Source organism: Hetaerina americana, unplaced genomic scaffold, assembly GCF_022747635.1.
Source record: "Hetaerina americana unplaced genomic scaffold, ioHetAmer1.1.p SCAF_12, whole genome shotgun sequence".
Classification (NCBI taxonomy): domain Eukaryota; kingdom Metazoa; phylum Arthropoda; class Insecta; order Odonata; family Calopterygidae; genus Hetaerina; species Hetaerina americana.
Genome location: NW_027286292.1, coordinates 15,211,877 through 15,225,620, shown reverse-complemented (window position 1 = coordinate 15,225,620; position 13,744 = coordinate 15,211,877). Strand labels below are relative to the sequence as shown.

The 13,744-nt window shown below is 36.3% G+C and overlaps 1 protein-coding gene across 4 annotated transcripts in view; it reads right to left on the bottom strand.

The window, feature by feature from the left end:
* The window catches only part of LOC139685705 (F-BAR domain only protein 2), a 70,355-nt gene extending 60,769 nt beyond the window's left edge, over nt 1-9,586 (bottom strand). For 3 of the 4 annotated variants that reach the window (XM_071582720.1, XM_071582721.1, XM_071582723.1), the window contains exons 1-6: nt 9,465-9,586; nt 8,896-8,987; nt 4,638-4,854; nt 4,295-4,552; nt 4,124-4,222; nt 3,951-4,047 (exon numbers count right to left, since the gene is read on the bottom strand). In XM_071582720.1, coding sequence (XP_071438821.1) covers nt 3,951-4,047; nt 4,124-4,222; nt 4,295-4,552; nt 4,638-4,854; nt 8,896-8,987; nt 9,465-9,494 — 793 coding nt within the window. In that variant the 5' untranslated portion in view covers nt 9,495-9,586. Of the gene's footprint in view, nt 1-3,950; nt 4,048-4,123; nt 4,223-4,294; nt 4,553-4,637; nt 4,855-8,895; nt 8,988-9,239; nt 9,322-9,464 lie in introns of those variants that run through there. The other variant, XM_071582722.1, reaches the window with a different exon arrangement.
* Nucleotides 9,587-13,744: the final 4,158 nt, after the last annotated feature.

Sequence of the window (13,744 nt, the reverse complement as noted above, 5' to 3'; positions counted from 1 at the left end):
AGAGGCCAAAACTCAAATGTTATTACAGGTAATTATTCAAATCATTAGCAATCCAAGGCCACAAAGCCACCGCCTATGAAAATAAAATTTGCAATCACCAAAGCATAAAATGATAGCAGAGAAATCACTTATACTCTATCAAATTCTATAATAAACAAAAGGATGAAGGCAAATACAGGTGCAAGGTTGTGATGACCTTAAGCTTTTTTCACCACATACCATTCCTGACCAAGCACTTCATTCATACATAAAATACAAAATAAATAATGCCAACGAGTACACAATTCCATTGTTAACTCATCCTTGAAAACATAATTGTGGGAGGGTGCTGACTAGCTTGCAATGAGCATAATATATGCCCAGATTTAGTGCCACTCCAACAATCATTACATCAAATATCTTTATCCCATTTGCACTTAAATTTGCTGTTGCAAATTTCAAAGTCTCATAAAACCAAATTCAAAATGTCCCGCACAGATCAAATCACTGTGCTAGCATAAATGCAAAATAAAATGCATGAACAAACAAGGCAAAAAAAAAGCTGAAGTCTGATCAAATGTGACTTGATACTGTAATTTTCTGATGGCAATGCAAACTCACTATAAAATTTATCCTTGATTTTATGAAAAGAGAGCAAGATTTTGTCATCATGTAAATAACGCACACAATTTTCAACCTTCCCTCTGGCATACACACCACCTTTTTACGATGGCTTTGACCTCGTGGAGGGAGCCTGCACTTATTCCCATCCATGTGTGTTTCTGTGTAAAGTTTTTCTAACTGAAGATTTTGAACTGTATATTGTGAGTAAAAAGAAATTCTAATTTTCATCATTTGTTTCTTTCATCACTCACGTTCTGAATCTTATGTAATTACATGCATCTCGTTTCTAGGATTTCAGAATGCTGTCCTATTCATCCTCACTTCTCCCACTGCTATGAATGAAATGACACTGCAAATGCTCAGATAAAAATTGAGTCTGCTGGCAAGAAATACCCCTATTCTGAATCATGCAGCCATGAGAGAAAGGATTAGAGGCAAAGGGGAAGGTCCAATTCAGCTCTCCTTGCCCACTCCTCTTTACTAATAAGGGGGTTACATAAGAAGTACTTTTGAACACTATAATATTACAGCCTTCTGATGAGTCGACTCACATAAGTGACCTTATCCAGAGGAATAGGGAAAATCACAGTCATAAATAAGTGTGCCAGTTTTGTCCAAGTGGGGAAGTAATCGGGTGATTTTTTAGATTAATTTATGAGAAAATCAATCCTGTGCTGGGGATCAACTCATTACCAGTTGAGGTTCACACACAGGTGCATTTAGTAGGAAACCAGTAGCAAATGGATTGACTATCATGTGGTTCTCCTTGGCATGTAATTACTTCTTCCACTAACAACCTCAGACACATGAGAGTTTAGTGTACCCAACTGCATGTTTGTGAGCAAATCCAGACTTATGTTGAGTTGACTCCTGGCACAGGATTAATTATGCTGCAAATCACACCAGAAAAGCTTCCCATTATTTCTTTACTTGATAAGATTGGCACATTTGTATACATGAGTTTTTTTCCTAGTTCCCTTAATTTTAGCTCAAAATTTTGTATTTAGCCACTTAAGAGCTCTTTTTGGGTCCTGGATTTTAAGAGAAACATAGGAATATCACATAGACAGCATTCCTTGTACTTTTTGGATAAATACAACTTCCTACTTCCTCCTATTCTGCATTTTCGGTTACACTAAATATCTTCCCTTTATCGACAGCTGCAATTGAGACTTTATGTCCTTTGATTGCCAATTAATTCCAAAGCCAAAAAATTCCCTTATAGCCATCATCAGGGTGAGCTTAGCCAGGGCTCTCCTTGTCCCTATGGCTACCAGCTGGACAAGAAGAACCTGGAAAAATTTTAACCTTCAAAGCAATTCACAGATGATGATTATATCACCTGATTTTCACTAAGACAGGGTATTATATTATCTTGAAGTAGCTTCATAATTTTATGAACTTTAGCACAAACCTATGTCAATTCAATAATGACTATATGATTCTCATGTATGTTTCAAAATCAATCAAAGGCATTCACTTATTTTGCATCATAATGATAAGAGCACTATTGTCACCACAACAATGAGCAGACATAAAATGCCATAAATGAATCATCTTTCGTATTCCAGATCACCAAGCCTGGGGTTTTTCAAATGAACGCCAAAATTTGCTCATTTTGGCAGCAGAAAGAAAACTGCCAATGGCCAAATTTACTAGTACGAATGATCATTACTATCCCCTTGGAATCAGTTGATAAGAGAAGTGATCTTATGCTTGGTAGTTATTATTCCTCCGGAAGAAGCCAGTGACTCCACTGAAGTTACTGCTATGTTATCCCCTGCTGTTTCTCTGAATTCATATTAGAAATTGTACTTTTTCTTTTTTTCAGCGCTACTTATGACATTTTACTCAATCTCTTGCATCGGCATAAATTAATAAAAAATTGCTGGATGTGTATTCATTACTATATAAAACCTTTTGAGGTGTGTAATTGGTCAAGCATTAAAATGTACCCGTGAAACACTTTTCTTCCTAACTTTCATTTCATGGAATCTATCACTGGTCCCTTCAAAAAAGTAAATTCAAGGTTTCACTTTACTGGCCACATGTTCTGATGCTATTTATAATAGATACAAAGAAAATATTTCTTGAGAATATTTTCACACAAACCTTCATACCAAGCGACTGTGAATTTTTCAATACGAGGCCGTTGGACTTGGATGTACTTTCATATTCTAGATTTCTATTTAGTCAAAAATTTTATGATGAAAAATTAAATCGCACTTTCTACGAGTAATTAGGTATCCTCGTCTTTCACATAGTTTTATCAAGTTTATAATCATTCTCAAGGGTTAAAAATATTTTAAAAAAGGCACAACTGAGATACAAACTGGTAGAAAATGTGTAAGAAAAACAGCATGATAAACTGAATTTTCCTCCTACACACATTTTATGTATACGTCCATTTCAAACATCTCCTGTGATGACATTTGAGGAGTGAAATGATTTGATTCCGTGATGGGTGCAACAAACTCAACAAGCATGCATCATTTACTGGAAATTTTTTAAATTTGATATATTTTAGAGCATGCAAATACCTCAGTCATGGTTTCACCTATTAAATACTCATAAAAGCTTTAGATAGAGCTAAATTAAAGAATTGAACTAAAATGTAAGCATCCCATACCAATAAAAAATTGGAATAGATTTCGATTTCAGTAAGTTCTAGCTCAGGCATGTGATTATATTTTTTTGGAGTTGAATTTATGGAGATGCATGACAGAGAGACTTCCAGGCCAAAAAATTACCAGAAATAAAATACTTTAGATGGGAATTAAGTGAACTGAATAATCTGGGCACATTCAATATCCTTTCCAGACACAATAATTAGATATCAGTCATACAGTATTACATTCAAAGTAGAACCAATCTTAAACAATTCACTTGGAATGATCACCATGTGACATCCAAAGTGAATAACATTTATGGAACTACTATGAATAACATTATATCGAAAAAATACCCAGTTTTCAATATGGTATCACATAAAGAAGAGTATACTTGTTTTTAGCATCTTTTGTAAATATGTGATCGGCAAGCATGGAAAAGCCAAAACAAAGAGAACTTGCATCAGTAAGAAACAATAACTAATCAGGTTGAATACAAAGAATTCAATCACTATGAAAAAATCATTCATGACCTTATTTGATACAATGTGACTTTTGGTCACAATACAGTAAAGAAATACGGAAAGGATCTGGATGATCCTGATGTGTGAATTTTGCACACTGCTGAGCTTACTATTAGGCGAGCTCCACCTTCAGGTTGATAACTTTATGGTGTATTTTATATTAAATAAGGTCACAAATGATTACCAAATAAGAACTTGAGAATAGATTTATTACCTGGTTTCTCCAGTCCAGTATACTTATGCAAAACAAACTGTTCTAGCAGCTTGTCAACAGTCATTTCAACACATTGTTGTTTGAACTCTATGTGGACCTGCAGCAAAATGAAAGTCAATTACAGTTTTATAAAGGGGGGAAATTACTATGAAAGAAATGGTTTCAAAGCTCACCTGCCCTATTAATTCATGATTGTTGTGTAAGATCTCTGAATATGTACTTAAAAAATCTTTCATTTGCTTGATGTGAGCTTCCTCGACATCTTGGAAATGCTGAAAATAAAAATGACTTAGTATCTCATAATAAATGTACTGAATTAGTAACTCTTCAAGAAATGAAATTACTTTGCAGGCAATTGACATTTTCCTCTCAAAATCTTCTTTAATGCTACCATATTTTTCAACTAAATTTTTATAATCTTCCTGAGCTTTTTTTAGTTTAGCTTCAGCCTTCTCAATTTCCCGTGATGATGCATTCTCCTTTTTCAGTTTTTCATATTCAATTCCTTTCTGAACATAAGAGTCTTTTGCCTTATGAAGTGTCAATGTAACAGACTGAATAGCTTGAACAGTTTCAAGGGTCCCAGATTCTTCCTCTTTCACCTATAAATTCATGGGAAGATATATTTAACATACTTAAAAAAGTTCATTTGAGAATGTATCACATATAATCAATCACTTTAAATACCATTTTATGCTTCTTATGCAGCTCATCAGCATATTTAGTAACATCTTTAACTAACTCTTGCACCTTTTGCATCATCTGCATATGAAGATTTGATAATTTTTCCGATGAATTCTTCAGAACTTGCCATACCGGAGCAAATGTTCCTTGGCCACAACTACTACCGGCCTGTTTTGCTAATTTACTGAGGAGTTTATGGTGGTTTTCTTCAATGTTTGATCTGTAATTGAGAAAAAGAAAATGAATGAAACACAAATTAATATATCAGCAGTTATGAAGGAATAACATTCTAGAGGTCCAACCTAAAAATGTCAATGCCACTACAAACAATTCACATTGATATCATGGGAAACATTTTAATTAATATATTACTAAATTAATTATAGAACTAAACTCAAGATGATCAAATTTAATGGGTAAAATTAATTTGATATCCATTTAAACCAGACTTTTAATTTAAAACAAAATTTAAACATAACATTGTTGAAATTGGGTTGTGAAATAAAGTGTTTAATGGAAATTGTTCATTGTACCCAATAGTGACAAGATAATAAGTGCAATTAAGCTGTCGATCTTATTAATAATTAAAACAATATATTTTCTCTAGAAAAATAATAATCGCCAATGTTATCAGGAAGAGTTCATCTATGTATTATAGAAAAACAACAAGATGCATCATCAATGCAACAATTTCAGAGTATAAAAATCATTCGCCTTGACTGGAAGGCGAATCATTTTTACACTCTGAAATTGTTGCATTGAAATGCAAATTAGTGGATGACTCCATTAAAAGTTACTGTTGCGGCATCTCCCACAGTTTCTTTGGAAAATATGCATTACAATAAGAACATGAACAATATTCATTCCCAACGGCCTCGAGCAAAATATGAATAATCTAAAGGATAAGATAGCAAGCACATTATCAATCATTAAACTGAACATAAAGACTAATCTTATTCCTAAAATGGCAACGACAAAACTATACATAAGGCTGAGCATCTAATTCTTACTATGCAACTGATTTTTAGAATCAGTATTCCTATTAGAGGCATAGAGAAAAGGTAACATCACTTTTTATCTGGTTCATAATGAATACTGTACCCCCTACCTTCAATTACTTGCCTATTAATTCCAAAGCCCAAGTCTTTAATGATTATAGAAACCACACTAAGCCTCACTAAAGTAAATCTTCTCAACAAATTTACATTTCTCAGCCAAATCCCACAAAATGAGAACTAACTATAAATAGAGGTGTACATGAGTAAGATGACAAATTTCTTAAGATTTCAAATCCATTTTATTAATGAAAGGTTCAATAAAGTGAATGGCTTGCCCGGGAAATGTATGCATGTATTTATGAGTCCTAAAAAGACAGTAGCAGTGACTCCAACAAGTTTTAATATAGGTGCCAATTTGTGTGAAGCTGAGGTGAGGAGAGGCATTAAGCTTAAGTCACATTCTCTGTACTACATCACACAGTATATCTTTCAGCAGCCTGGGCAAAGCATTAGCTCAGCGGATTCTTACCTGCAGGCACCTACCCATGGTTGCAGTGGCCTAGCGCATCATTATGAGACATCAAAATACATGCAGTACTGAATGAATAATGCTTGCCTAAATTCCCCTGAATTCCTGCAGAAGTTACAACCTATTTTCTAAAACACCTTGTATAAGATGGGAGGGATAAAATGGAAACTTCCCTCTCATAAACCACAGTATTGCACTTGAACACTTGACAGGACATTGTAATCCTCTGTTAGCTGAAATAAATATGTAGAAAACCACTTAAGGATTTGTTAATTTCTAAACATTACTGTCGATAAATGTGGAACACATGCATGTGCTGAGGCCATGATGTATAGAATAGAATGCTGTTAGCACAGGATATCAATCCAGAAGAGGCAAATATGTCATTAGAGACCAAACTAAACAAAACTTAATATAATATGGGAAATCATGGTAGCCTAGTAAGTAGCGTTTGGATAATGACTGGAGGATCCAAGTTTGATTCCCAATTGGACACCCAAGCTTCACTCAAGCCTTGAGATTTTTGGGGTGCCAGATCTTCCTGGAAAACTGCAGTTGACATAAAAGGATCTGCCCCCCCTCCTAACCATGATCTGTGCAGTTCGAGTGGCACATGGCGAGTGGACCAAAGGTTAACATTCTATCTGGCAGGTAGGTTGTGCTGAGCATTTGACTAGTAATTATCACCACAACAACACAGAAAAATTCACAAGTCCAAAAGCTGAATCCCGAATCCTTTACGAAAAATGCCATTATGTACAGCAGTCCCCATTCCAAATCTCACATAACTACTTCACCAGGGAGCACAATATTATTATCACTTACAAATATAGTCCCTCTTCACTATTAAAGCACACCTTGCACTGATAAATTAAGTCTATAGCAAGGTAGTCAATATTAAGGCCAAGAGGGAAGCCTTTCCTTACATTTTATGTCACTCATGACAAAATGTATCCAAAAATTTTACTTGTGCTCTTCATAAATTCACATCTGTTTTACGTGTTGGAGTATAGGTCACTCACTATGAACAACCTAATGCTAATTCCTATTTACCATATCAAATCTTGCTACAGGGCAGTGACTCAATGGAGTAATTTTTTATGCTAAGTAAATATTCAACTACTTAATGAAAATTAAATACCACATTTCACAGCAAATAAGCCAAAATTACATACTTGTTCACCATGTTTAGCCAAATAACGTTTTTTACACCAGTACTCCATGAACTACAATCCCTATAATGGCATATGCATTCACCTTACCATTATTTTGTCTCTCTTCTTCCCCAGACAATAAATGAATATTGCATCATAGCCAATATTTTGAACATACAAATGAATTTCTGAGTCCTGATTCTAGTTGGATACTCGCTGCATAATCCATGATTTTTCCATACTTCTGAATAAAAATTCTACCAACCAAAAATTCTACCTTCTTCCCAAAAGTTAACTTAAGTAGCAATCAATTTTTTCAAAAACAACCTCGTAGTTGTCCATATTTGTGAAATTAATGTTTTAAGGAATTTAAAATGGGGCTCACTCATATTTTCATACATTGTACATCTTTGTATAAATTAATACAGGATTCTTCCAGTAAAATTCAATATTAAAAATGAAACTCGCGGAATGAGATATCCTTGTCTAATAAAAACACTGTCACTAAGCTATAGCACCACTAAATATTAAGACTTCAGTCATTCATAAATAATGTTATGAAAGACATAAGCCATATAATTTTAATTCATGCATTTGGAAACGTTACACGGTTAAATAATTTCACAACAATGAAATTACCACTCCGCTATTGTTTTAAAGCAAAGCTATTGATTTTTCTCCAGTTCCTGCAATTAGCGTCCTCATGAAAATGAATGAATATGCCATCCCTTTCAAGCTGCCACTAAATGTTACCTACCATTATACTTTCATGACTGACAGTTAATCATTTCGTCATTTGCCCCACAGAACATTTAATGTACGATTTGGCTTTTAGTTGAAATAGGATTAACATAGTGATATTCATAATGAGTAACATATTAATAATTTACAGCAATGTGATTCGACTGGTGGAATTTTCTGGTGCTCATTTCCCGAAAAAAATTTAGGGGTTGAATGGTAGAAGGGACCTTATGGGCTCAATTTCGCCCGAATACAGACGCTCATCTATCTATCTATCTATCTAAAAGATTTGACACAACCTTTAACAAAAGATTAACCTCATGCAAGGGAATTTGTACATGAAAATAAGGGGTCAAAACTAATCGCCTGAATCTAACATCCAGTAAACCATTTTGCACACCAAATACCATATGCTCTTTCCTCACAGGTAAAGTTTTCCTCATAAGCTGTCAATAAGGTGCACTTCCTAACCCACGGTAATTGCGGGCATTTAATTCTCACTGCATGGGCCATATTAGATGACAATGAGCAAATAAGTTAGACAAGCAACATGGCCTTAAAAATGTCAATATAACCATACGCTAAAAACATATCCTTTCATATAGGCATGTCAGCTCTTCCGGGTAAGACCACAGACTAAAACAGCGTTGTTTTACGATGATACAAGTTTCCCAGCCCGGCATTCAGAGGACAGGCCCATTAACAAGAATTTTATATAGAAATCCTAGTTGCTCATAGAATAAATTAATACTAATAACACTACAATAAGCGTCATCCGAAATCACGACAAGAAACATCCCTAAAAAAATCGTTATCATTGACCAGGAAAAGGATCGTACCTCTCCCGGAAGAATTCGGCCAGTTCCTTGCTCGCCACCAGTCCATATTTCATGTTATGGTACAGTATATCAAATCCATTATTCTTGTCTCCCTGAAAATAAAACATCATTTCAACATACATTCCTGTTGATACAATAAATATTATATATCCCCTTAGTAGATTATCTACAACACTTTTGGCACCTCAATTACAATAAATATACAATTAATTCAATAGTTCTACAGCTTTAGTCATTGTAATTCGGAATTCTGTGATAAAATTCACTACGAAAACACCCCTCACAACAACATAAACAAACATACAAACACAAAATTTGGCATATCACAGTCATTAATTACTTACATTTGACACAAACCATACTCAATACTGCCTCTTATGTGCATCTTTGAGCGAGAAAAAATGCGAGGGATGAACAACGTTAGCAACCGGCAGGAAGTAGCCAAACACCACTTGCAAGTTATTACCAGCATCGGCGGTTAAGTTTTAACTTACATACCAAAAACGCCCTCTCCGCCCAGAAACGGAATTGTAATAAAAAGTAAGATGAAATTATGGCCTCACTCTTACCCAAAAATAATCGCTGAAATCCACCGTCATGATGATAATACACCCATAACATTAATATATGTGCAATGCACTTATACTGTGACACACAGATCTGATGTTTCAATATGGCGACTGAAGGTACACTCAGTATTATTGGCCATTGATACTAGGTGCCGCCTTTTCTAGAATACACTCACGGATCCTAAAGGAAGAATTCCGACCTCCCAGTTATTCGCAGGGAGAAAGCAATCTGAGGCTAGGACTTTCCTACATTGGCCACCACGTGACGCCCAAAGGCACTTTACAATAGGTACCCCCCGAATTTGATTCAAATGAGAAATTCTGTTGAGTGAAAAAACCTATGTTTTACTTCAGCAACTGGATTTTTTCAATGTATGAAAACGAATTGATCTTGCAGAGCTCCTGGCTGACGTACTAGTAACTCATTCACGAGGAAAAGTTACAAGCATATGGAAACAGATGGTAGAAATGCCTTCAACAAAGTCAGTCCGTGCACAAATGTCGCAGCTTTGGCGGGTCGATTTCTAAATTTACCAACTTATTCGTCAGAGACGTACGGTGTATGACAAAATAAATATGCAGGTAACATATAATAAAGTACTCGCGTGCATGCTGTGAGTGTTAGATATGCCAATGCTTATTCGTCTCATTCTTTGACTATAGATCATAATTTAGGAATGGAAAGAGAAAGCATTCCAAAAAGAGTGTGAAATTCACTAAAGTTATTGAACGAATCGACTCCTATTAATTTGTCTAGTTTAGTCATGAAATCTAAATTGCATTAATTCTATATCATAAAAAAAACCATAAGCACTGGAATCAAACCTGAATGTCGGTTTGGTAGGTGATAGTAGAGTTCACCCAGCACTAAGCCCGACGGCGTATGAAATTCATTAATCAGGGAAAGGGGGGTAGTTCCTTTCCCTGCCCTGATCCCCAAAAAATCACATAGCTTGTGTGGAGCTGCATGTGCCCAGAGAGGCTTGCCCGGGAATCGAACCCGGCCTCTCCAGTAGTCCACCGCTCTACCTCTGGACTACCGCGACCCACGAATTCTATGCATAAAATGAATTTCAAAAGATGTAGTAATGAGTAATAATTCTTGAGTCTCAAGTTTCTTGTACAGCAACGCGGGGGCATTATTTTCTAGGTATGAATTAAGATGACAAATTGCTACTCCTTTATTGATTAATCGCTAAAATTCCTGCAATACTTTAACACTTTTCTGAGTTCTCACACCTTTTTTACTGGCATGATTATTTTTCCGTGTCGTTTATTTTTAAATTATTATTATGATTATGCAACACGCATAGTTTTTAATAATTAGCGCCTAGCATTGAGAATTTCTAACAATCTCCTGTTGCAGCTGGCCTCTCTCAACTCGTTGTTTTTTACATGCTATTCTTTATTGAATGTATATTGGATGAATATATTCATGTTTTACAACTTTTATTGACAAAATAGAATTAAGACAAGGAAATATTAGAGAACACATAATATATAATGCTGGCAAATGCCTTTGTTCACCAACCAAAGTTGAGGTACACCTGAAATATGAAAGGAAACATTGAACGCTTAGGTAGGTTTGTCCTGAATTATGTCATCATGCTTAAGTATGTGGATGACTTTTCTCTGGACTAAAGCGGAATTTTTTTGTTTCTTCTTCATTCAATAATTTTCTTTTATATGATAGTTCATAAGGAAAACAATAAGATTGGGACCAAAAATGTTGGTTGTGATCGAAAAACTTCTGGCGGGCAATGCTTATGTGTTCACCAGCCAACCAGGCACTGCAGACTGTACTAGCGCCGCGTCTGGTGAAAGTTTTAACTGAATGAGTTTAACGACGCTAATGATGCCACCAGCTACAGGGGAGTTCCAATTCCTTGTTTTAAGTCCGCGACTACAAGGATTTGTCTTTGCCAAAGCGGCAAAATTAAAACGTGCAGAAAATTACCAGAGGAATATACTAAAATAGTTAGTCAAAATATAAGCTTGAATCTTAGCTATCTATTGAGTAAAATGTTTATCCTATGAATATTTATCATAGTTAGTCTGTATGTGTGCACATTTATAGAGCAGTTCGTGTAGTTGGGCAGTACTGTAGAGAAAAGACGAAGTTATTGGGGGAGATCCGGAAAAGGCAGAGAATGTGGATGGGGAAATTTTTAAAGATAGTGGGATGTTCCAGGCCGTGATAGCAAGATGAACGTTGGTGAAACGAGGTCGAGAAAGGAAGAGAGTGCAATAACTAAACAGCATTTAGGGGGGTAAAAATTGCGAAGATGTGAATAAAAAATATGTAGGGCAATGAAAAAGGAATTTCTCACGATTTAGAACTGGATAGCCGTTAGTCATAAATCATCCAAAATCTACCTTTAAATAAGTAGAATGTGTGGTTATGTACACATATTTGTGAATGTATGAATATGTTTGAATGGGTGCGCGTCCATGCGTGCACTCACATACCAGTTAAAAGCTGGCGAGCGGCGACATGCAATATAAAGATCGTGAAAGATCTCGTGGAACGATTGAAACACAGAAAACATGCCAAAAGGTCACTTAAACAGAAATTTTGGAAAAGCCTTGTCAAACTGGAGTGTTATGTAATTCACGACATGAATAATTTTAATTTTTATGAGCGTTAAAACTTATGTAATTTGAGCCTTCAACTGCCTAAAAGGCTAAGTAACCTTGCAAAGTATGGAAATTCCGCTAGTCGTAAATTTAGTTCGTAAATAATGGACTCCTAATTATTTTTTTCTAATTAAAAATCTTTATCCTGTACCTCTACGGGAAGAAATGTGTGAGAATGCGAACCTCAAACATGAAATGTGTGTCCTTTGAAAAATTTGGGTTCCGTCACCGACCACCGCCAAATCAACCTCCTTCCTCCATGCAACTAAATAAGGGAGAAGAACGCCTATATTATTTTCATGAGAAAATTCACGAGGTTTTTTTAGAGTGACTTTAAAATGATAATTCATTTTATTCGCGGTCATTTGGCTACGGTATCGATTTTGTGACCAGGTCTCTATCGATAAGAACTGCACTTTCGATGCTCATAAGTAATAATTTTTTGAAGTACTTTACTCAAACGCTTCCAGTTTCTGAATGTGTAAGAGATAACTAACTGCATTGGGCAATCGTTCGAAGATTGATGTTAACATGATGGTGTAAAAATATCTTCAATTTTATTTGTTTCTACTGATATGTAAGCTTTTTGGTGTTAGCTCACAGTTTTAAGTCTCATATTTGTTCTTCACCCCCACAGAAAGTGTCTAACATGTGATGAGAAATCAGCATCTGACCTATACGCGGCGAGCGGGGAATGAGTAACATTAGGTCATCAAAGGGTCGACCTTCGGGGATGCTTGGGCTTAATTTCCGCAGCCATTTGGTCTGCTTTGAAACTGGACAACCGATGGCTTCTAAGGTTTCACGATATTGCGAATAGAATACTCCCCTCTAGCATTAGGATTGACGAACAGGAATAGTTAAGTACAAGTAGGATAACCCTCCCCGGACTACAACCTTGACGTGGTGGAAGGGCTTGTGCGTTCCGATGACCCCTAGAGCTGTGCTGGCGGGAGTAATAATAATTGTTCCTGGTAGGGTCACCCATGCCAGATAGGTCGAAGGTTAGGAGCCAGACGAAAGGTAGTCCACGCAGCTTCTGTTCCTCAGTGAGGCGGCTGCAATGACGTCTGACCCCAGTGGGGCGGCCAGTAAGTGATGGTGTCACGTTAAAAACACTATTGAGGAAGGCAACGGGAAACCACCTCAATTATCATTCCCTAGAAAAATATGATGGACAATAGAGATATTTTGAGTCCTGGCAACCACGGGGCTCGGCCCAATCGGCCGTGTGTCGTGCCCGGCAGCGGGGGAGGCAAGGCTTCCGCGGTCGTCATCCCACGAAACCCTTGCAAGGGAAAACCAGCAGCAGCAGGACAGAAGACGCAGGAGAAGAAGACAAAATTAGTTAGAATAGGAACGTGGAATGTTAGGACAATGATGAGGACAGGGAAATTGGAGAATGTTAAGCGAGAGATGGAAAGGGGAAATATAGATATTTTAGGTCTATGCGAGGTGAGATGGAAAGATAGCGGGGATTACTGGAGTGATAAGTATAGAATAATATACAGCGGTGGGGACGAGAGCCAACGAGGGGTTGCCATAGTATTAAATGAAGAGGTAGGAAGAAGCGTAGTCAACATAGAGCAGGTAACGGATAGAATACTACTAGTGGAGATAAAAGCAGAACCGACGAACTTAGT